The sequence below is a fragment of the Arachis hypogaea genome, chromosome 8, assembly GCF_003086295.3.
Source record: "Arachis hypogaea cultivar Tifrunner chromosome 8, arahy.Tifrunner.gnm2.J5K5, whole genome shotgun sequence".
Classification (NCBI taxonomy): domain Eukaryota; kingdom Viridiplantae; phylum Streptophyta; class Magnoliopsida; order Fabales; family Fabaceae; genus Arachis; species Arachis hypogaea.
Window position 1 is genome coordinate 41,900,847 of NC_092043.1, and position 21,777 is coordinate 41,922,623.

The following is a 21,777-nucleotide window of genomic DNA, read 5'->3' on the forward strand; positions in this document are numbered from 1 at the left end:
AAATAAACAAAAATTTGATAATCCAAGTCCAAAATGAAAACAACAATGAAAGCCAGTAACGTCATCTACCAAATTCCACAACACCAACATCATCAACAATAATATTCCAAAGCACCAACACCGTCACGCATCACCACCATTGGAACTAGCCTCAAGTTTCCTCAAATGGGTGCTGCTGAACCAGTAATGAAATTTCCATTTTCTTTTTTAAACAGCTTGCTATTTATATATGCAAAGTTCGTTCGTTCTAATTTTTTGGGTATGTGGTAGGTGGTTGAGAGAAGGAATGAAACTGGGAATGAAGTTGAAGTGAGAGAAAGGGATGCAAAGATAATTGAGGATTTGGAGAAAGGTGAAGTGGGTTTTGAAGAGAGAGTGATTCACCATGAAAATGAAGGTAATAATCAGCAGCGTGACAATAACAATCATGAAGAAGAATTTCAGCTCCAAATGTTCCACAGGTTGAACCCAACAAACCCTTTAAGGATAGTGATTAACAGTAACACCAGAGTTGCAGCTCCTTCTCCTCCTTCTCATCAATCTCAACGCTCTCACCCTCCTCCTCCTCCTCCTCCTTCTCGTTCTATTCCAACACCATCTCCCATTCCTATCCCACAACAACAACATCAAGTACGTAACTTGCATTTTTGGAACATGTTTTACCTTTTTAAGCTTTAATTATTTGATTCTGTTTATTTGTTGTTTCCTTTTTCAGCAGCATCAACCGGTGACTTTGAATTCCAAAAAATATACCAACAGAATATCCTTGTTTCTCTTTGTTATGCATATGTTCTTGGCAATTGTTCTTGTCTGTTTTCTTGTGTTCAAGGGGGTCCAAGGTCTCATCCAAGCATCAGATTCTTCCATGAAAAGAAAAGAAAAAAATGTTTTAAAGTATTTGCTTCCTCAAGTGGAAGCTGCATCTTTCATGAGCATCATTCTTGCATTTGTTTGGCAAGAAGCAATCAGGAAATGGCCCACTTTTATGGTCCATTTCATATTATGGTGCACTTTTGTTATGTCGCTCGCCGCAGGGATTCTATTAATTTGCTTCCAGATGCCTCCTTCTGATGCTGTTGGTGTGTGTTTCATTGCATTCGCAATCGGGAACGGCTTGTATGCTTGTTGGGTTAGTCATAGGATCAAGTTTTGCTGCAAAGTCTTGAGTCTTTCACTTCAGCCTGTGGCTAAATTTCGCGACTTGAACAAGACTACATATCAGATGCTTGTGGCCGGGTTCTTGTGGATATCCTTGTGGATTCTGGCAGTGATTGGGTCATTGAATTTCTATTTCCCACCTTTGATTATCATTGCCTTGGTGTTGAGCTTGGCTTGGACCACAGAGGTTATGAGGAATGTGGTTAACATCACAGTTAGCAGGGTTATTGCATTGTATTACTTGAGGGGAATGCAGTCTAGTATCCAATTCTGCTTCCTCAGAGCGATGACTCGGAATCTTGGAAGTGCTTGTTTGGGGTCTCTGTTTGTTCCTGCAATTGAAGCACTGAGAATTGTTGCCAGGGCTCTGAATTTGCTTGAGGGGGAAGATGAGTTCATGTTCTGTTGTGCTCATTGTTGCCTCAATGTCATGGAGTCGATTTTTAGAAATGGCAATGGCTGGGCATATGTACAGGTAATTTTGCAAATTAAATTAGTAATGGTGAAAACTACATGCACTTGTGAAGTTAATAGTTGAAAATAGTTAGATGATAATTTAATCAAACATGTCAAAAATCATATAACGGTTTTCAATTATCATTTTCATAAAGACAACTGCATGAAAGTCTTCATCATTAGTAATAGCTAGTAGCTACTCATAATCTGCATATTATTATGTTACATACTGAATCTATGTCATTTGGTGTTTATGAATTGTTAGTCTTTGATTAGGAAAAAAGTACTGAAATTATGCACAAATACTATGTCTCTGCCAATTTTATATATGGAAGAACCAAAATATTCAGAAGCCTTAAGGGAAATTATCCACGAAAGTTCATGTCGCGAACAAAATTACTCAACTTTTGGGTAGGTTGTCAAAAGAATCAATGCTTTTGGGTATGCTGGAAGGGTCTTTGTTCTTCCATGATAATTGTCATAGAAAATAATCCTTTATTGGTAAGTTTGGAACTAAATTACTCCTTTGACTAGTGTTAAAATTGAAGCCTGATATTCAGGATTTGGCTGGTTCCAGATAAGAATGGAATCTGTATTTCTTAATGTTAAAATTGAATTTTTCATTCTACCTAAGTAGCCAACATTTATCTGGTTTCAGAGTTCAGAGGACAGGAATTTGCATTAAATATTTTTTTTCTTGAAATAAAAGTTTTTACTTTTATTTATTTCACAAAAAATTATTGATCTTTTGGTACTCTTTAGATTCTTGTTTGTATATGGTCCCTACTGGGTTTCAAATAGTGTTGTAATAACTTTCCCTTGTTCTGAAGGTATTACCTAGCAGTCACTATCTCATAGTTGGTGCTGTGAAAGTGATCCTCTTCCCTCAATTTTATTCAACTTAATAAATCATTAAGCTTGAATGCATGATAAAAAATTCATGATTTAGGAAGTTATTTAGGCAAATTCTAGTATGAGAACATTTTGGTGGCTATCATGGTTTATATACAAGTGTTATTAAAATTAAAGTCACATTTTTTTATATTTTGGTAACACTTTTTTCTTTAGTAATATTTTTAAAACGTTGTTAAATAATAAAAAAAAACATAATTTTAATTTTAACAGCATTTTCTAAGATACTGTAGCCACCATAGCATAAACATCCCAGAATGAGCCTATTATTTATCCTTTGTTCTTAATTAAATGCCACCTACACTTTTTTGGTGCATCAAAAAGTGAATATATCTAGATATAAATATCTCCAAATAACCAAAAAGCCAAGGTGACAATTAATAAATAATGGAAAGCATACCTGAATTACTTTTGGATCTTATCTGGATTTTAATAATTCATGTTAACAGATAGCAGCATATGGAAAAGGTTTTGTAATGGCATCTCAAGATACTTGGGCCCTTTTTGAGAAGGAAGATATGGTGCCGATTGTTGACTCAGATATAACAAGCTCAATTTGTTTTCTTACTGGAGTTTGCAGCGGTTCTATATGTGTCATTGTGGTGGCTGCTTGGACCTATCATGTGCACCGAAGTTTCACAGCCACTTTGTCACTCCTCACATTCTTCATTGGATACCTTTTGGTTGGTACCCTTTGTTTGACCTACCTTTTCTTTTCATTACTTTTTGTTTGGTTCAAAATGATTAAATTAAGGAATCTAATTGAACTGCTAAGTAATAAATTAAGTTTTGATAACTAATAGTAGAAAAAAATGCGTAAAATATATATTTTGTCTCTAAGATTTGGTAAAAAATTTTAAAATATCTTTAAGTTTTATGTTGTTTTAATTTTGTCTTAAAAGTTTTCGATTTGCATCAAATATACTATTGACAGCTAAATTTTCAAAAAATTTAAGACCAATCTAATAATTCTTATTTTCTCTATGGTGTAAAGCTTTTCTTCCTCCATCACATATGGTAAAGTTTCAAGGTCGAACGTGTGAAAAGAAAATTTTATTTTCAGTATATTATTATTAAGAAAAAAGTAACAAATAAATCCCTGAAAATTTACACTTCGGATATATTAATTCCTAAAAAAATATCAATAAAGTCTTCCAAAATAACAGAGGTGGACACACTACCTTCAAATTAGACCCTATGATTAGAATAGAAGGTTTTAATTTGAAGTAACTTATCCATGTTTGTTGTCCTGAAAGACTTTTTAATACTTTTTTTAGGGAATAATCTATCTAAAATGTAAATCCTCAAGGATTTATTTGTCATTTTTATTCTATTATTAATTAAAAAATGCTACGTACATAAAAAATCAATAATCAAATCAACCACTATGAATTTATACGTCAATACATATAGTGTTTAATTTAGGGTAAAACACTTAATTAAACCAAAAACAACCTATATTACACATTCCCAAAACGAATAATGTTACATGTATATCTCCATTCATATTTCTATATGATTCGAATTGATTGAATTCGATTTATATATTCTGATACTAAATTGAATCAATATGATTCAAATTAGTAAGGTTTCCAAATTTCATTCCTAAGTAAATCAAATCTATTAACAGTGATTTACATGAAATCTTACTAATTTGAATCCTATTGATTCGATTTAGTATCAGAATATATAAATCGAATTCAATTAATTCGATTTATATAGAAATATGAATGGAGACATACATGTAATATTATTCGTTTTGAAACTTTTGTGTAATATATTATATTTTTACTGTGTATTTTGTATTCTAATATATATTTTATACAAATTGATTTGTTATTTGATATTTTTTATATTCTTAGCAACCAATACATATCCGCTTGTCATAATAGATACTCCTTTTCCTCGGGTTGGAGATAGAAAAATCGGTTCTATTCCAAGAGAGTTATATTCTTTATATCCCTGTGGCATCTCACATGGTCCAATAAGATTATCTCCAATTAAAATATAATATATAGTGTACCAAAACCAATTAAATAAAAAAAGAACATCATTGTCAAATTCATAATTTATTGGCATGTGAGGAACCACTAACATTATATATGAACTTGGTGACAATGCAGACTAGGATAGCCATGGCAGTGCCTCATGCCTGTGTGAGTTGTTATTATGTGTGCTATGCAGAGAATCCAGAGAACAGGCTATTTGATAAAACAATAAAGGATCGTCAAGCCTTGTTAAAAACAGGCCGTGATGCGGTTGTGCCTACTCCAAGGATTAGGAGGAATACAAGGAGTTAACTTGCGTTGTGTTAATTTTAACATTCTCTTCTTGCACTGTGCATATTTCAAACTTCATAGAGTAGAGAGTACAGTCTTCAAGATGTTCCATAGCTTTTGGTTGTACAAAAAATGTGGGATGTGGAAGTTAGGTCAATGAATTATAATAATAATAATACCACGATGGCATGACGAGGTGGTTTCGCTGGGAATAATCAATTATAAATTGAAGGAATGTGGACCAAATGGGATTAATCAGCACGAGAACTAAAAGGTAAAAAAAAAAAAATGACTTGTGGGCAGTAATTGACTCGAGTATTTTTTTTTTTTTCAAAAATATTATACGGAAGAAGAAACTTTCACTCATAAAAACAATTAACCGGCATTTATAAATAACAAAAAGAAAAATTAGTTCTACAATTTAAAAGGAATATAAATATTTATTATGTTGAGCTAAAGAGACATAATATTCGATTACAGATAATTTTAATAAGTACAAATATAGACAAATTTAAATCTTTTGTGTATAAATCTACATAGATATATTGCAATTGAAGAAATTATTTTTTCTTTCCCATATGAACATTTTAGTGATTCGTAAATATTTCCATGAATAAAAAACTTTGCTCTAAATATTTTGGTATGGTTATTAATGAAAAGGGTGTTCGACTAACCGTGGGGAGCTTTTGACACGAGAAGGAATTAAATGAGATAACATAAGATGAAAAAACACCACATTCAACTCAAAACCTTAAGGTAATAAATTAATGTGTCTCTCATTTTATAAATTCCTCACTCTTCCTTGCTTTCTTTGATGTGGGACTAACTTTATACACTTCTCACACTTTACAACACTAACAATCTCCCCTTCAAGTGTAAATCTCTACATCAAACATCAACTTCCCTCTAACTCCTCCACCACATGTATAAAAGGAGTGTCACAAATTACAATATTGAGTTAGTTACAAATTTGGGATACGTGGCAATTGTTCAGGATGAGCGGAGACCAAGGCGCAGTGTCAGAAAGAAGGCTATTAATAGGAGGTTGCAAGGATATGCTCTTTAGGCGTGTGTGGCAAATTCTCTCCTCCTGTATCTGATGACAACTTCTCTGAACCTTCTATTCTTCTCCTTGCTACTCCTGTTTCTAATTATTAAATCTCTTCCTCCCTTTCCAGGTCCCTTGATAGATGCTCGCTATAGCTGAGATGCAGCTAAAATTTTATTCCTTAATTTCTTTATGACTTCATTTGTTGTTATCACATCATTTAGTACTTAGTCAATTTACTATTCCATTGAAATTGTTGTTACTTCTTCATACATAATTGAATAAATATTTCTTTATCAGTGAAATTTTCTACTACAACACCTTTCCATTGGTGCTTTCATTGACCATGTTCGTCGCGGACAACACGAGGATGAAAGGCATGGAGGCGGATATTAAGAAACTTTACCAGATGATTGAATCGGCATCGGAGGAACATAGAACAGAGAGAGCCAGATCCTCTGAGGCTATAAATCTCAATTTTGATGCGCTTCAATCTTTTCTTACGCAACTGCTCCACAATCCGCACTGCTCCAGCTCTCCTTCTCGTGAGTTTTCACATGGTGCAAGCTCAGCCGGGATCCGCCATTTCGTGTGGGATTGTAATCCTGAAGGGTGAACGTCGATCTGCCGAAATTTTATGGGAGTGATGGCTTGGGTTGGATTTTTTTCATGGATCAATATTTTGATGTCTTCGGGTTCCTAATGAAGAACTGGTGAGTTTAGCAGCACTTCAAATGTCGGGATCAGCCATTCCATGGTTTCAATTATCACAGCGAGCAGCACAGTTTCTTTTCTGGACTTAACTCAAGAGGGCGATTGAGCTCGAGTTCGGACCTTCATTGTTCGAATCTCCCAGGGAATTGTTCTTCAAGTTTCAACAACATGGAACGGTGAGTGAGTATTATTTCAAATTTGTTGCTTTAGCTAATCGCACTCAGATTGAACTGCCTGATACCCTTAGGGAATGTTTTATAAGCGGATTAAGATAGGATATTTAAAGGGAAGTGAAAGCTCAGTGTCCTCCGAATTTGATGAGTGCTGTGACTTTGGCGAGTTTTATAATAATTTCTCGCATTGCTCTATGAAAAACGAGTTGTTCTTTGTTTTGCATAATAACAAAACCTTGGAGAAATGGGATCTTTTAATCCCTTAGATGTTGTGAACTATTAGGAACTTCCTCAACCTCCTAGTAATTCTACATCAACAACTTCACTGAAGTTGGGGTGTCAAATTTGGATTAGCACCCTCCTCTAAATTAACAGTCTCTATATCCACTACTTCTACCCCATGCAACTCAACTACTTCATCAAGCTCACTGCTTTTTTTCTTAACACTGGATAATGGATTTGTTTTGTAATATTTCGGTATTTTTTATAACTGGATCCAAATAAGGATGTAAGAAAAATTTTCTTTCTTAATCTCCATTTCCTCTTTCTACCTCTTCATATTAAGAATGAAATTCTTGAAAAATCAAAAATCTTCTTTTTTGATTCGGATTAGGTCTTGTTTCTTATGAAAAAAGAATTAAAAATTATCCCCATGATTTGTAGCACGAAAGCCATTAGGTTGTCACCATATAGCAGTCATCGCAGGTTCAATGGTTCCAATGTTAAACATTTTATCTGATAGCAACCTTTCCACTAAACTTCTATCAGATTTCTCCAAACCTCCGTTAATATCTGTATCATTAAAGAAGATTATTCTCTTGGATTCTAGCCTCTAACTCTCTTTCTCACTCACTGTGCCTCCTATCCTATCCTCCATTGTCACCAGAATTGATTATAGAGGCAAGGCCTTTACGATCAACGTAAGAAATTTGGATTCGACATGAAAGAAAATTCAGGAGAATTCAAAATCCTAATAAAATACTTAAATAGTAGTGGACACACTCAAAATTTATATTCTATTAAAAGTATTAAAATCTAAAAATCAAATTTGTAATAAACCTTAACATTAAGATTTATATAGTCTTCTCGTCTTTATTTAGAGATCTCAAATTTGAGTTTGACTCCTAACTTAAAAAAAAAAAATTGTAAATGAGATGAGACTACTATTGACAAAAATAAAAAAAGAACTCTATAAATTGGATCCCACTATCGCATTTTGTATTCCTAAAATAGTTTTAATTTTGTTATTTTACTTTGAGGGAAGATGAAGTTTATAGGCTCAAGAAAATTAAAAAATATAAAAAGTGTTAATATTGCTTATCACTCTCCATCGAATTCTTAATACTGATTTTAGTTTAATTGTTGACAATTTTATTTCTTAAATTTTTTGTTTTAGATGGTATGGTATTAAATAAAATTTAACTTTTTTTTTGTATTTTAATCAAAGTTTAGAAGTGAGACGAATTAAGTCGGATCGAACTTAAATTCGGCTCATAATAATTAAATTTGGTTCACGACTTGATTTATTGACTATCAAATTTAGTTGTAAAGTTTAACTTTAATTCATCAAAAATTCACAAGCTAGCTTAATTTTGATTTGACTTAATTTACCTCAAATCCAATCCAAAAATATAAAAAATTTTATACAAACGATTAATTATGTATTACTTTTGATTTGAACTAGGATATCTATTATGTTGGAAGTCCAATAACCAATATTTTTGGATACTACTACAAAATAAACATTTTCTCAAACAGATAAGTTTCATTTTCATCCTTTAAAGATAATCCAACTCGAAAAAGATGGTTAGAAGACCTTGATTCTTATTTATTTATACCAACTTATGTTAATATTTATGTATTATTATATTACTAAAAATAAAATATAACTAATTTTTAAATTTATCATTTAAAAAATTATTTTAAGTGAATGAATATATAATTTTTTTAATATTACTGCATCAAAATTAAATTAAACTCTTTAATTAAGTATAAAATGATTTTGTACACAGATGCATGTTGTATTGTTGTGGGTTATTTATTCAACGCTGTATAAGTTGTATACTTCCTGCCAATGAGTTATACAATCATCATATATGGAAATCCAACTTGCCTGAAGATGCAGAGCACTCGTTGGAAATTTACAGAAGTCCATACTCTGTAACTGGTTGAAAAACGTATCCATTCGCTGTACTAAACAGAATAAACAATAATATCTGATATGTATCAAATAATAATAAAAAATTAATTATTTTGTTAGTTTGTATAATTTTATTAAATTTTTAATTAAATTTTTATATTTTTAATTAAATTTTTATATTATTTTAAATTTTATAATTAAATTATTTTTATATAAAAAATATTAAAATTAATAAAATATTTTTTTAAAAATACATGCAATAAAAAAATTAGTTAGATTTTTAAATACAAATACTTTTAATTTATAAAAAAATATTTACTTAATTCTAATAATTTTTATATTAAAAAAGATTTAGTTATAAAATTAAAAATAATATAAAAATTTAATTAAAAAATATATAAAAATTTAATATAATTATAAAAATTAATAAAATAATTAAATTTAATAAAAAACAATAAAACAACTGGTATATAAAAATTAGTTAATTAGAATTCACTGTTCTTTATGCGAAGCTTACTAATAAAAGGCTTATTAATAAAGGGCTTACTAACCATGCAATGCAGTCAGCTGTACTTGTAGTTTAGTGACAGAGAACATAAGCATTGGTCTCGGCCTCTTTCTCTATATTTTTGAAAGTAGGTCCCAGGGCTCTATTTTTTACTTATCGTTATAAAACGCAAGTTTTGGGGTACTCTTTCACCGGAAATAATGCTTGTATTGAGATAATGACGGATCTAGTTGTTACTTGTCAGGACTCCATGGAGATTTGTGGTGAGGTACTCTTGTCAGTTGTCATTCCTTAATTAATTTAGCTGCGGGCAACGTCCCACAATTAGCAAAATCTGGTTGCCAAAGTTATATAGCTTCTTGTTTATAATAATAGTATGTATGGATAGAGTATGAGTGAACGGTCAAATTAATTTTTAAAAAATGAGTTATTTTTTAAATTTATTTTTAAAAAAATTTATCAATTAAATTAATTTTTAAAAAATTATAAATTAATTATTTTTTTTGTCATTCAATTAATAATTTTTGTCAATAATTAATAATATAAAACGTTAACTGACAGCATATATAATACCTGACATATCTAATTGAATATTGAATAAATGTATTATAAAATTTTATCAATTTAGTCTATTTTTTTAATTATATAAACTATAATTCTAATATAACCTAATGACACTAAATTGATAAATTTTCATAAATATACTTGTTTAGTGTTTAATTCGATATGTTAGGTATCACGTATAATGTGAGTTAACATTCTATATCATGAAAATTTCTAATTGAGTAACTAAAGGAAAAAAATGATTAATTTATAGTGGTGTTTTTTTTTTTGTGTGTTTTTGACAAGAATAATATTGACATTTGTAATTTATTGTTTTGTCTAGTGTATAGTTACTAAACAAAATAAAAATTGTGTCTTATTATGTCTATGTCTTCAATGTTTATGTTCTTGTGTCTCTGTCTCAACTCATATATAAACCAAACACAACATTATGTTGGAAACTTTTGGATTCTCACCTATTATTATTTATTTCTCTTTTTCAGATCTCAGCAGACTTCTATGATAATCAAGTCGATCTAACGGATTTTTACTCTTTCGGAGTGATTAGTTTAATCTTAATGGTCTCTTTTCATTACCTATGTAATCAGGCACCACCATGTATATTTGTAGTCTGAAAGACGAAAATTTTATACATTCATGATCTGTTTAAAAAATTGTTTAGAGTCTTGTATATGTACTGTTATGTACTAAATAATTTGTATTAATTAGATTCGAAATTATTGTTTGAAATCCTTTTATTCATCTACTAGTGCCAAATCTATTTTATTCTAGTATAATATATATGTATACCAAATATTAGAAATAAGAGACTAAGAAAGTAATTTGAAGAGTGTATTATTCAGTGTGATGAAAAGTACAATATATAAGGGATATTTATAGGTGCTAAATGAATCAAAGTAATAAAGGCATAGAATCCTATAATTAATATACAGATATGTTATATAAATATAAACGATACTAATTGATCTAAATTGATTCTAATGATTGTCTAACACCAAAAATGGCTCACAAGCTCCTACTTACATATCGTTAATATCATTGATATATTAAATTGGGTCGTGTTAGTATATAGATCAATGTTTATATAGATATACAGATTTTTTTTCACTTTATTTTGCATGTTGACACGTGTTGGTCCTATGCTGCAGTATGCAGCTGGCTGAAAGAAGGTGACGGGAGCTCATAAAAAGTGCAATGGAGCCGGTTTGGTGGGGGTGAAATAACGTCCCGCGTTCCGTTGATTGCAGTATGCAATAGTATATAATTTTATGCGAATATATATAGTGATAATTAAATCAATTAATTAAAATTTTAATCTACATCTAGAGCTTGAAAACACATAAATTACTGTTTTTATTTTTGAGTGGTAGTTAAATGTATAATTTTATAGGCACAAAATTATTGATTAAATATTTATTGTAAAAAGAATATTTTTTTGGATAATTTGGCTTAATTTTTTTTAATGATCATTTATGTTTGTATTTTTTAATGGTTGACTTGTTCTTTTAGTATAAATCAATCAGGGGTCATCTAGTGTATAGATGTGCCTGTACAAATTTTTGTCCTTTTGTGGCTGAAAAAGCGTGACATTAAAAGTGTTGCTTAAAGAGAAAGTGTTACTCTTAATCGTTAACTTGGCTCTGATACCAATTTTTAAAATGTAATTTCTTTTTCAAAATTATTAACTCTTCATATTTTGCTTCGAATAAGTTTATAATTTGTATAGATTTAGTTGGTGGTACTTTATAATTTGTAGTTTCATAATCAAAAGTATTGAGCATTTCTACTGTTACTAATTCTGATTTTATTTTTATAGTTTTTCAGTCTTGTTTTAGTTTATAATATTGATTATTGTATATAAAATCTTTTATCTGTTTGTCTTTTTCTTTAATATAATTTTTTAAATCCTCCAAAACTTCTTTTATTTCTACACTTTCTGTTGTTTCTAAATATCTTTTTAATTTTCAACTTCATTCTCCATTTTTTCTTTCAACAGCTTTAATTCTTTTAAGTCATAATATGGTGTTCCAGGCATTTATAAATTTTTTAAGTTTATCTCCAACTTGTTTATATTTGTTCTTATTTCTATCCTTTTTATTATAAGGTCATTAATTTCGAACTGAAGATTATTTAATTTCCTTTTATACTCCTTTATTTTACTTTTTAATTTTTTCGCCCTTTTTCTTTTTATTTTGTTTTCCGGTCTTTCAATCTTTGTATACTTCATTATTTATCTTAGAATTTCTGCAAATTCTATCATCGATTCATCACTATTTTCTAGAGATTCTATTAATTTTTCTAACTCTTCAACTTCTTCTTTCAATTTGTCATAGATTATTTTTAGAGCTTCAAATGCTCTTTGATTTATTTCAGAAAACTGTAAATAATTCAACCGATTTTCTCTTTCAAAGAGCTCTTGTTTCTTGTCTTGATAGGTTACATATATTTTCTCTTTATTTATTGTCATAACTTAGTGTTTAGGGTTTCATTTAATTTTTCGACCTTTTTTGTTAATTCTTTTATTTCAGAATTTTCTTCTTTAATCTTTAACTTAGATAAACTTAAAGGGCTATTAATTTTGGATTTTCTTATTTGAAAATTCGATGAAACTAATTTTCCTGATGGTTCTTTTAGTAAAAGAACTGGGTTTTCAATAGCTTTATATTTTGGTATTTCTGTTTTTACAATTTTCTGAAATAATTCATCGACATAAATTCTTTCTCTGTTTTTAAATATTATACTATGATGGCTATTTGTTAAAGCATAATTTATTGCATATGTAATTGAAAATGGTTCATCGTCTTGTTCCATTAGATTCTTTCTGTGAAATTTATAAGCCAAACTTATAGATCTTCCAAGATTTTTAGTTGATAAAGGTATAGCATATCCAAGATGGGCATTGAATTTAACATTTACGTTTGCCAAGTTTCCATGAACAATTCCAATTATTTGATCAATTGGGTCATCAGTAATTCTTTTGTCACAGATTGCTAAGCTTATTGGTGAATTAATTCCTTTCATATATGCAGATTTGATTAAAACTTGTATAGTACTAATATGAATCCATCCAATTTTAGATCTTTTTTGTTGATCCTTAATTTTTTCAATCTGTTTACTCAATTCTTTATCATTTATCAAGACTATTTCAAGTTCTCCATTAGCAGATTTTATCTTTATAGGGGTGTAGTTGGTTGATTCGTGTAGCGCTTCGTGCACGAAAGGGCACTTGGGAGGTTAGGAGGTACAACGGGCCACACACATGCCTCGCAACTTCTATTTCAAGTGATCACCGTCAGTTGGATTACCACGTTATCTGTGCGAGGATTCTTGCTATGGTTAGGGCAGATGCTGCGGTTACGGTAAAAGTACTTCAACAAGCGACAGAAGTCGATTACGGTTTCAGGCCTTGTTACAGGAAGGTTTGGATGGCTAAGCAGAAGGCAGTGGCACAAATATATGGAGATTGGGAAGAGTCTTACGCGGAGTTGCCACGTTGGATGCTAGGGGTCCAGGCGACAATGCCGGGAACAATCACGGTGCTGAAGACGTCTCCTGTTCGGATTGGTGGTGGGGTTGATGAGTCGACGGTGTACTTTCACCGGCTTTTCTGGACATTTCCACCCTGTATCGAGGCATTCCAGCATTGCAAGCCCCTCGTCAGTATTGATGGTACCCACTTGTATGGGAAGTATGGAGGGACGCTGCTGTTGGCGATAGCTCAGGACGGGAACTCGAACATCCTCCCAATAGCATTTGTCCTTGTGGAGGGCGAAAATGCAGAGTCGTGGTCATTCTTCTTGTCCACACACATAAACCGTGGGAGGTTACAGGGTTTTATTTTTATTGCGCTGTCCACATAAACCACGATGGGTTACCGGGTTTTATGTGTAATCCATGTTCTTCATAAACCGTGGTGACATACCACGGTTTATGCATGCCACGCCTCTTTCGTAAACCGCTGGGACCTCCCACAATTTACACTCAATAATGTTTCCCCCTAAACCACTGGGACCTGCCACGGTTTATGCACATTTCGAAAACCGTGGTGGGTTACCACGGATTACATAGAATAGAGTTTTTGCATATGCATGCAACAACAATCTGTTTTGCACACTTAAATAAAGGATTCTGCCATTTTATTTAAATAAGTAAATTGCCCTAAAAAAACTCTAATTTAATGTGGTATTAGCCTGGGTGTATTATTGCATGCACTGACCTGATCCTACACTTAATGTGATTGACATCTTGATTATTATTGGCCACAGGTTAAACAAAGATGAAAGCTAAATGTACGCTCCTAATAAAAAGGCCATAAATGTCTTTTACCATCTCGTTGTCGATAGAAATTATTTTATGGTAAAGAAATTAAAGACAAAGTGCATTAACTACCGCATGGTGGGTGCAATGGCAGCAGAAGAGTAGTCTAAATTGGAGAATAGAATATGGTGTTTTATTAGCCAATAAATATATGTAAGTAGCCAATTATTTAATCGGTAATATTAGAAAAAAAAAATTTAATTATGCTTTCATATTTAATGAATTGGGTCAGTTTTTAAAAGCATGAGATATGCTTTCATTTTTTCTTTAGTGTTAGTGGTGGAACAAATTCTTTCACCTCTACTTGACCACAATGTTAAATTATGTGGCAAGATTAGTCATTTTGCTTGAAATTGTTATCCCAGGTTTGATAATTTTTTTTCCTTGCTCAAACTCAAAGTTCTAGCCCCTGTACATATTCTCGACAATCAAGAGCGAATCCTTCCCTTCAATCGTCTTCTCGTCCTCCACCCCTACCATCTTCATCATTCAACAATCTACAAACATGCTATGTTGTTCCCTCGTCCGTTTGTAATGCTGTGTGACATGCTTCCGAGCGCACATATTGTCAACCAGAGTCAAATATAAAAATCTCTCATATTGGCCATTATTCTTTCTTAGATAATAAAGCATCAAATCACTATTTTAGTTTATGAAATTTAATTCATTCTCCTTAAATTACTAAAATTCTAATCAGTGTTGCCAAATTTAAACTAGATTTTTTTAAAGAAAAAATATAAGTAGACAATGAAAATATCAAACAATATGAATAATAGGTATATAGAATGTTCATTTCACTAGGTATACGATAATTATTTTAATATTAAAATTTAGATAATTAATTTAAAAATATAGTGTATTTTTATTTAATTAGTGATTATTTATATTGTTCAAAATGGTCATTGTTTACCTAACCTTTCTTTTTTTAATTCCATGCACATTCATGCTTTGTAAGATGCAGTCACTCTAAGGAAACGCTTTTACAAAGATTAAGATAAAATGAAATTTACCTGTTTTATGACGTTAGTTGCTGCTCTTTAGAACATTTCTCTTTCCATTAGTTCTACTGTAAATTCAGTTTTTTGTAGTCTTTTCAATTGTGGCATCATAAATTAGGACATACTGTCCAGCATGTACTCAATTCTTGTAACATCCACTTCTCTAATTTACTATTACTGAGTTGTCTTCATATGTGAGCAATGAAAGAAAATTTAGAATTATGAACTGACAGTAATAGAACTGTGAAAACTGCATTAAATATTGTGTTTCAATTGAACTGCTTATACATGTATTTATTGTGAGTAATTGCAACTAACTATGGCCACATCATTGAGATAGGACTGGCTATACTTTCCACTGCAATAATGTAATTGATTTATTAGGATGAGATCTTTTTTTACCTCAGCCAAGCTCATTAATAGTTATCCTCTCGTGTCTTGGACAATAAATCATCATATAAAATTTGAGGGGCCTTTGACGGTTCTTGCTATTCTCACCCAAAATCCAACCAGCAGCACAGGGGGTGTCTTTATTGAGTATGCTCCTAATAAAAGGCTATAAATGTCTTGCTCCATCTGCTTCATTCGGTAGAAGTGATTTTATTGTAAAGAAACTAAAGACAAAGTACACTCAGTATCCATAGTGTCAGCCCAAATTGGAACAGACACTATGATATTTTATAAAAATGTTATTTATATATTAAAATTAGTTATTAATACATTTACGTATACGTGATTTAATTTATTTTTAATATATATTTATATTTTATACTAGTAATTAATTTTAGTGACTGATTTTAATGTGTACACATAGTATAACTCGATTTTTATTAGCTTATAATATATATAGCCAATTTAGGACTTGTTTGGGTGAGTTTTTAAGAAAATATTTTTTTTCGAGTTATCTTTTTTTAAAAGATCTTATGAAAAAATAAAAGTAATTTCATGTTTGGGTATCTCATATAAAAAGATCTTTTTATCTATCAATTATGTTTGGATATAATAATATAAAAATACTTTTTTGTTTATTTATTACATGAAAAACATCTTTTTTAAGGATAAAAGATCTTTTAAAAAAGATATAAATTACAGCTTCTCAAAAAAGATGTTTTTTGATTTGTCTAATACTTTTACTTTTACTACTCGAAATTTGCTAAACACGTTAAAAAAATAAAAAAAGAATTTTTTTTATTGAATTTTTTTTTTATTAAAATAATAGCGTTCAAACAAACGCTTGATGTGATATGTATTGACGTGTCTGTATTATTGCATGCACCTGCCTGATCCTATTCTTAATGTGATTGACATCTTGATTATTATTGACCACAAGTTAAACAAAAATGAAAGCTAGATCAGAGAAAAATTAAAGGCCTCAATTCAGCAATAAATAAACATTATGTATGTATTTGAGTTGGAGGTATGTTCAAGCACATAAGTAAGAGTTGCTGGGTTTATTAATTCTCATATAGCATGGGGAACCAAAAAGAAAAAATTAAGCAGCAGAACCTGTATGCCAAAGATAATAGAGTGATGTTACCCGTTAAATTAAAGAAAAAATAACACTTAAATAGATGAATAGTGAAAGAAGAAATTTCACCGTAAAATAAGAATTAGTCAGAAACAATCAAATGTTTAACATAGTGAGGACCAAAAAAAATACAATTTAAAAAGTTTGATATATATAGTCACTAAAATTAGTTATTAATAAAATAAAATATATATTAAAATATAAATAAACATAAAAAATAAATTAAATTTTATATGTATTTATATATAAATATATTAATAACTAATTTTAATGTATAAATAACATATTTGATATAACTGTGTATATTAAATATTAGTTTTAACTTTTAAGTTAATTATATAAGAAGCCAATCAAGTTTTTAAAATAAGGTTCGAATTTTATTTTATCCAGGTAATAATATATTAATCAACAACAAACTAGATTTATAATAAATTAATATTTAATTTATTAAATTGAAAAATATCGTATAAAAAGATAATTCTTTCGTGATAAAATTTATTATTTAAATTAATGAGCAATAATAATAATTGTGGTAGCTACTTGACAATAAATTTGGATTCTCTAAATTTTAGATTTTTACTTTAGAGGATAAAGTGAGATCTTTTACCATTAAATATTTTTTTTCTTATATTTTTTTTAGTCCCACTTATGAAATAAATGATGATAAATTATACTTTATTCTCTAAAGTGAAATTCAAATTTTAGAAAATCCAAATCCCTTAACAATATAATAAGAGGCTATTTCTATATAAAGTCCTAGAAGGCTGAGTGCTCTATCTACTTCCCATACATCTCTGAAAGTGGTTTATTTTTTAATTAAGACATGGCACTAACCGGTAAGCTTAGCACTGAAAGTGCAATCCAATCACCAGCTTCAAAGTTCTTTGACCTCTTGGCAAAGAAACTCCACCATGTTCAAAATGTGTGTGAAAGAGTGCATGCTGGCAAGCTGCATGAAGGTGATGACTGGCACAGCGTCGGTGGTTCGGTCAAACACTGGACTTATGTCATAGGTAATAATAACACACTCCATGTTATTATATTTTATGAAATGGGATAATTAATATCCTTGTAGCTATAGAAGATAAATTTAATTTGTTGTAGTCTATAGAATCTACTGAAAGAAAATTGAGGTGATCTCAAGCTAGAAGGTCAACAGTTTGTCCTTTTTTTGCTTGATTTTCAAGCAACAAATTTTTAATTAGTTAATATTGACTAATTTTTTTAATTTTATTAATATTTATTTTTTAAAAGATTTAGAATTTATAGTTTATAATTTAAGATTTAGAATTAAAAATGGATGATTTAACGTTTAAAATTTAAAACATAAAATAATTTTTAAAAATGTAGTTGTGTTCCTCGAAAAAAAAAATTTCTTAACATTATTTTTTCCTTAATTCTTTTGTTTTCAGAAATATGTTTTTGATTTCAAGAAATATATGAGTCTGTTTAGTTTTGCTCTAATTTCTTAGTTTGTATTGATGGTTCTCTTTTAAAATATTAAAGTTTTTTTCTTTATTGCTTAGATTTTGTGTTGAATGATGATATTGATAGAGACTAAAGAAGATATTTAGTTATAATTATAATTATAATTATAATTACAAAAAGAATTAACAAAGTTTTCAATATTTTTAAGAGAAACGCATATGATTTTTGGTTGTCAATACTTATAATAAGCATAAAAGTTTAGAAGGAGGTAGGACCAAAATCAAAGCGAACATTCTTAGGATTTTACTAATTTTACGCTCATATTTTATCTAAAGAGTAGAGCTAAATTTTAAAATGGTTTTTGAGATTGGTATTGTATATTAAAATTATCTCTAAAATTTTAATTGTATCAATTATAATTTTAAAATTGACAAAAGTGTACCACGTTAATTTTTTGTTTATTTTTTATTAACGGCATGATGATATGACTTGATGAGATAGATTGTTAGTGAAACGTGTCATTTTATGGTTTAACCACGTGTAATAGTATAAGGATGTGTTAACTAGTGATATGTTGATGTAAACAGTTGTGCCACGTGTCACAATGCTATTTGATCATATGTTAGTTTGTGTTATGTGTCGTAATAGTATTCATCCACGTGTTATTCGCTATGTCATCATTATAGATGTATCAAATTAATCACTCACTTTGCATTAAGTGAGTCACATTTTTAGTTCATGAAATTGAATGTCGTGCACTAAATTAGTCTCTTCACTAGTTTTTTTTTCTTTTTTCTATAAATTAAAAATTCTCAATATTTTTTAATGTATTAATTTTAATTATATTTTTCACATGTTATTTAAATACAAATGCTTTTATAAAATATTTTTTCTCTTACGAGTATCCCTAACAGTCGTCTTGGAGTTAATGTGAAGACATTTCAAGCAACCCACTACCATCTCCGACCTCTTTCGTCTAGACTGAAGAGGTCAGAGATGGCAGTGAAGGTGCTTGAAGTGCCTTTAGTGTAGCCCATTTACACACAATAGAAACATATATTTCATAAGAACCAAAAAAATATTTTAATTATTGATTTCTTGTTAAAAACACATATTTTTTATTAAAAAATGTATCTAATCAATCATATAATTCTTTTTTTTGTAATAACATACTTATATATTACAAAATTTACCAATATTAAATTATTATAGAAAAATTATATAATTAAAACTAAAATCTTAAAAATTTTTATAAAAGTACTTGTATTTAAACGATATGTGAAAAAATAGAATTGAAATTAGTGTATCCAAGATATTAAAAATTTTAAATTTTTAAAAAATGAGAAAAAGTAGTGAAAGAACTAGTTTGGTTCATGACACTCAATTTTAGGGACTAAAATTAGTTACTTAATGCAAAGTGCGAGACTAATTTGGTGCATCTGTAATGATAACATAATGGAAGGTATGTGGATGAATACTATTGTGACACGTGGCACAAACAAACACGTGGTCAAATTGCATTGTGATACGTGATACAACTATCCGCATCATCATGTCACATGTCATCAGTCAACACATCATCATACCATTAAATATAGCCAACTCATGGAGTGACCTGTGTCACTAACAACTCACGTCATTAACCCATGTTATTATGTCGTTAATGAAAATTGGGTCAAGAATTAACGTAATGTACTTTTACCAATTTTAAGAACATAATTGATACAATTAAAATTTTAAGAACAATTTTAGTGGACAACACTAATCTTAAAAATCATTTTAGAGTTTAACTCCATCTTTTCAATTTTTTAAAAACAACTTGTAGTAACTAAAAAAAAACAGATGTGCAAATCTTTGAAAAAAATGTGATAACTTGAAAAAAATATAATTTATTATTTTTCGTTAATAATTAATCGATAAAGGTAATTTTTTAAATCTTAATACTAAATTTGACATTTTAAATTTTAGCCATATAAAAAAATAAAATATTAACTTAAAGTATTAGTTAATATTGACAAAAAGTGTTAGTTTTTTATTATTTTTTAAAAAATTAAAACTTTTCTAAAATAAGATTGATAATTTATGTATAAAAAGAAGAAAAAACAAAAAAGCACAATAATAATAATAATAATAATAATAATAATAATAATAATAATAATAATAATAATAATAATAATAATAATAATAATAATAATAATGATGTGAAAATAACTTATTTTTTTAATATTTTATTGACATTAAAATAAAAATGACTTATTTATCAAGAGTATAACTATATTTAAATTTGTATTTTTTTAATTTTACTTAAATTTGTTGATGTTTTACATTGACAGATGGTAAAGTAATTACATCTAAAGAGACTATTGAAAGTATTGATGGACAGAACAAGATAGTCGTATTCAAACTCTTTGATGGAGATATCGATCAACGCTACAAGACCTTTAAAATTATTTTTCAAGTGATTGAGAACAATAATGGAAGTGGTTCGGCTAAATGGACCGTTGAATATGAGAAGGTCAATGATGATGTTGAAGCTCCGTATGGCTACATGGAATACTTTGACAAGTGTAGAAAAGAAATGGATGCTCATCTTCTCCAGGCATAAGCTACAACAATTAATAATAATAATAATAATTACAACGTGTTTGGGTATAAAGTTAATAAAGTGTGCTGACTGTGTGTTTATCTTATTAGTATAATCTGTGTGAACTTCATCGTAAAAAATAATATCGATGTTTGTATCGGTTGCTATTTTTCGTTTGAATGGATGAATTGAACACTACAAAAAATTCTGATAAAAATGACAGTTTTTTTTATATTTATGGTAGTTTGAATTGTTATTATTATTAAAGATGGCGGTTTTGTAAAGCGACATAATTTTAGGTATTATTCTAGTTATTACAGCGGTTTTTTGAAGATCGCCACAATTCTCTAAGTTAAAACGACGGTTTTTGAATAGGTTAAAACGACGGTTCAAACCGTCATTATTTCCAAATAAAGACGTTTTTTTGTCAGTTAAAACGGTGGTTCAAACCGCCGTTATTTCCAAGATTAAAACAGCGGATTTTGAATAAGTTAAAACGACGGTTTGAATCGTCATTATTACTAATATATAATTTTTTATTATTGGAAATCAAAAGTAATACCTCCTATACAAAAATTTATCTTACTAAACTTACCAAAATATAAACATTGCAATAAGTACTAATCAGTCAAATCTATACTATTCAGTTTTTTAAACTATCTTAATATCTAATAATGTATTTAAATCATTTAATAGTTGTTGTTTTTACTACTTAGAATATAAATATATAAGACAAATTAAATAGCTTAGCTAAGTGATGATGAATAATATTTGGAGGCCAAAAATTTCCTCCTTTCATAATTAGCTTTTGAATGCAACATATCGAAATCCTGCTGAACATAAGCATTGGGCTGATTTCTCTTCGTATTTGCATGGAACTACATCATCACCTGCAAAATGAAATTTAATGATGCACACATTTGCTTTTACTTGAACCCTAGAATTATAGTCAATAATGACACTTACATAT

The 21,777-nt window shown here is 29.4% G+C and overlaps 3 protein-coding genes across 4 annotated transcripts; all 3 read left to right on the top strand.

Moving 5' to 3' along the window:
- Window positions 1–5,020, top strand: LOC112707545 (protein PNS1). 2 transcript variants are annotated; one of them, XM_025759307.2, is made up of 5 exons: window positions 1–183; window positions 271–630; window positions 716–1,633; window positions 2,976–3,209; window positions 4,650–5,020. In XM_025759307.2, exons 1-5 carry the CDS (start codon window positions 166–168, stop codon window positions 4,824–4,826), a joined length of 1,707 nt encoding a protein of 568 aa, XP_025615092.1. In that variant the 5' UTR covers window positions 1–165; the 3' UTR covers window positions 4,827–5,020. The 2 variants fall into 2 exon arrangements, with proteins under 2 accessions (XP_025615092.1, XP_025615093.1); XM_025759308.2 differs by having other exon boundaries at window positions 719–1,633.
- An 8,264-nt stretch (window positions 5,021–13,284) lies between these two features.
- LOC112705381 (uncharacterized) lies at window positions 13,285–13,812 on the top strand. The gene has a single exon (XM_025756216.1). It carries the CDS (start codon window positions 13,285–13,287, stop codon window positions 13,810–13,812), a length of 528 nt encoding a protein of 175 aa, XP_025612001.1.
- A 3,741-nt stretch (window positions 13,813–17,553) lies between these two features.
- On the top strand, window positions 17,554–21,024 carry LOC112708448 (MLP-like protein 43). Its single transcript, XM_025760600.3, has 2 exons — window positions 17,554–17,808; window positions 20,557–21,024. The coding sequence occupies exons 1-2, from the start codon at window positions 17,619–17,621 to the stop codon at window positions 20,826–20,828; spliced, it is 462 nt and encodes a 153-aa protein (XP_025616385.1). The 5' UTR covers window positions 17,554–17,618; the 3' UTR covers window positions 20,829–21,024.
- Window positions 21,025–21,777: the final 753 nt, after the last annotated feature.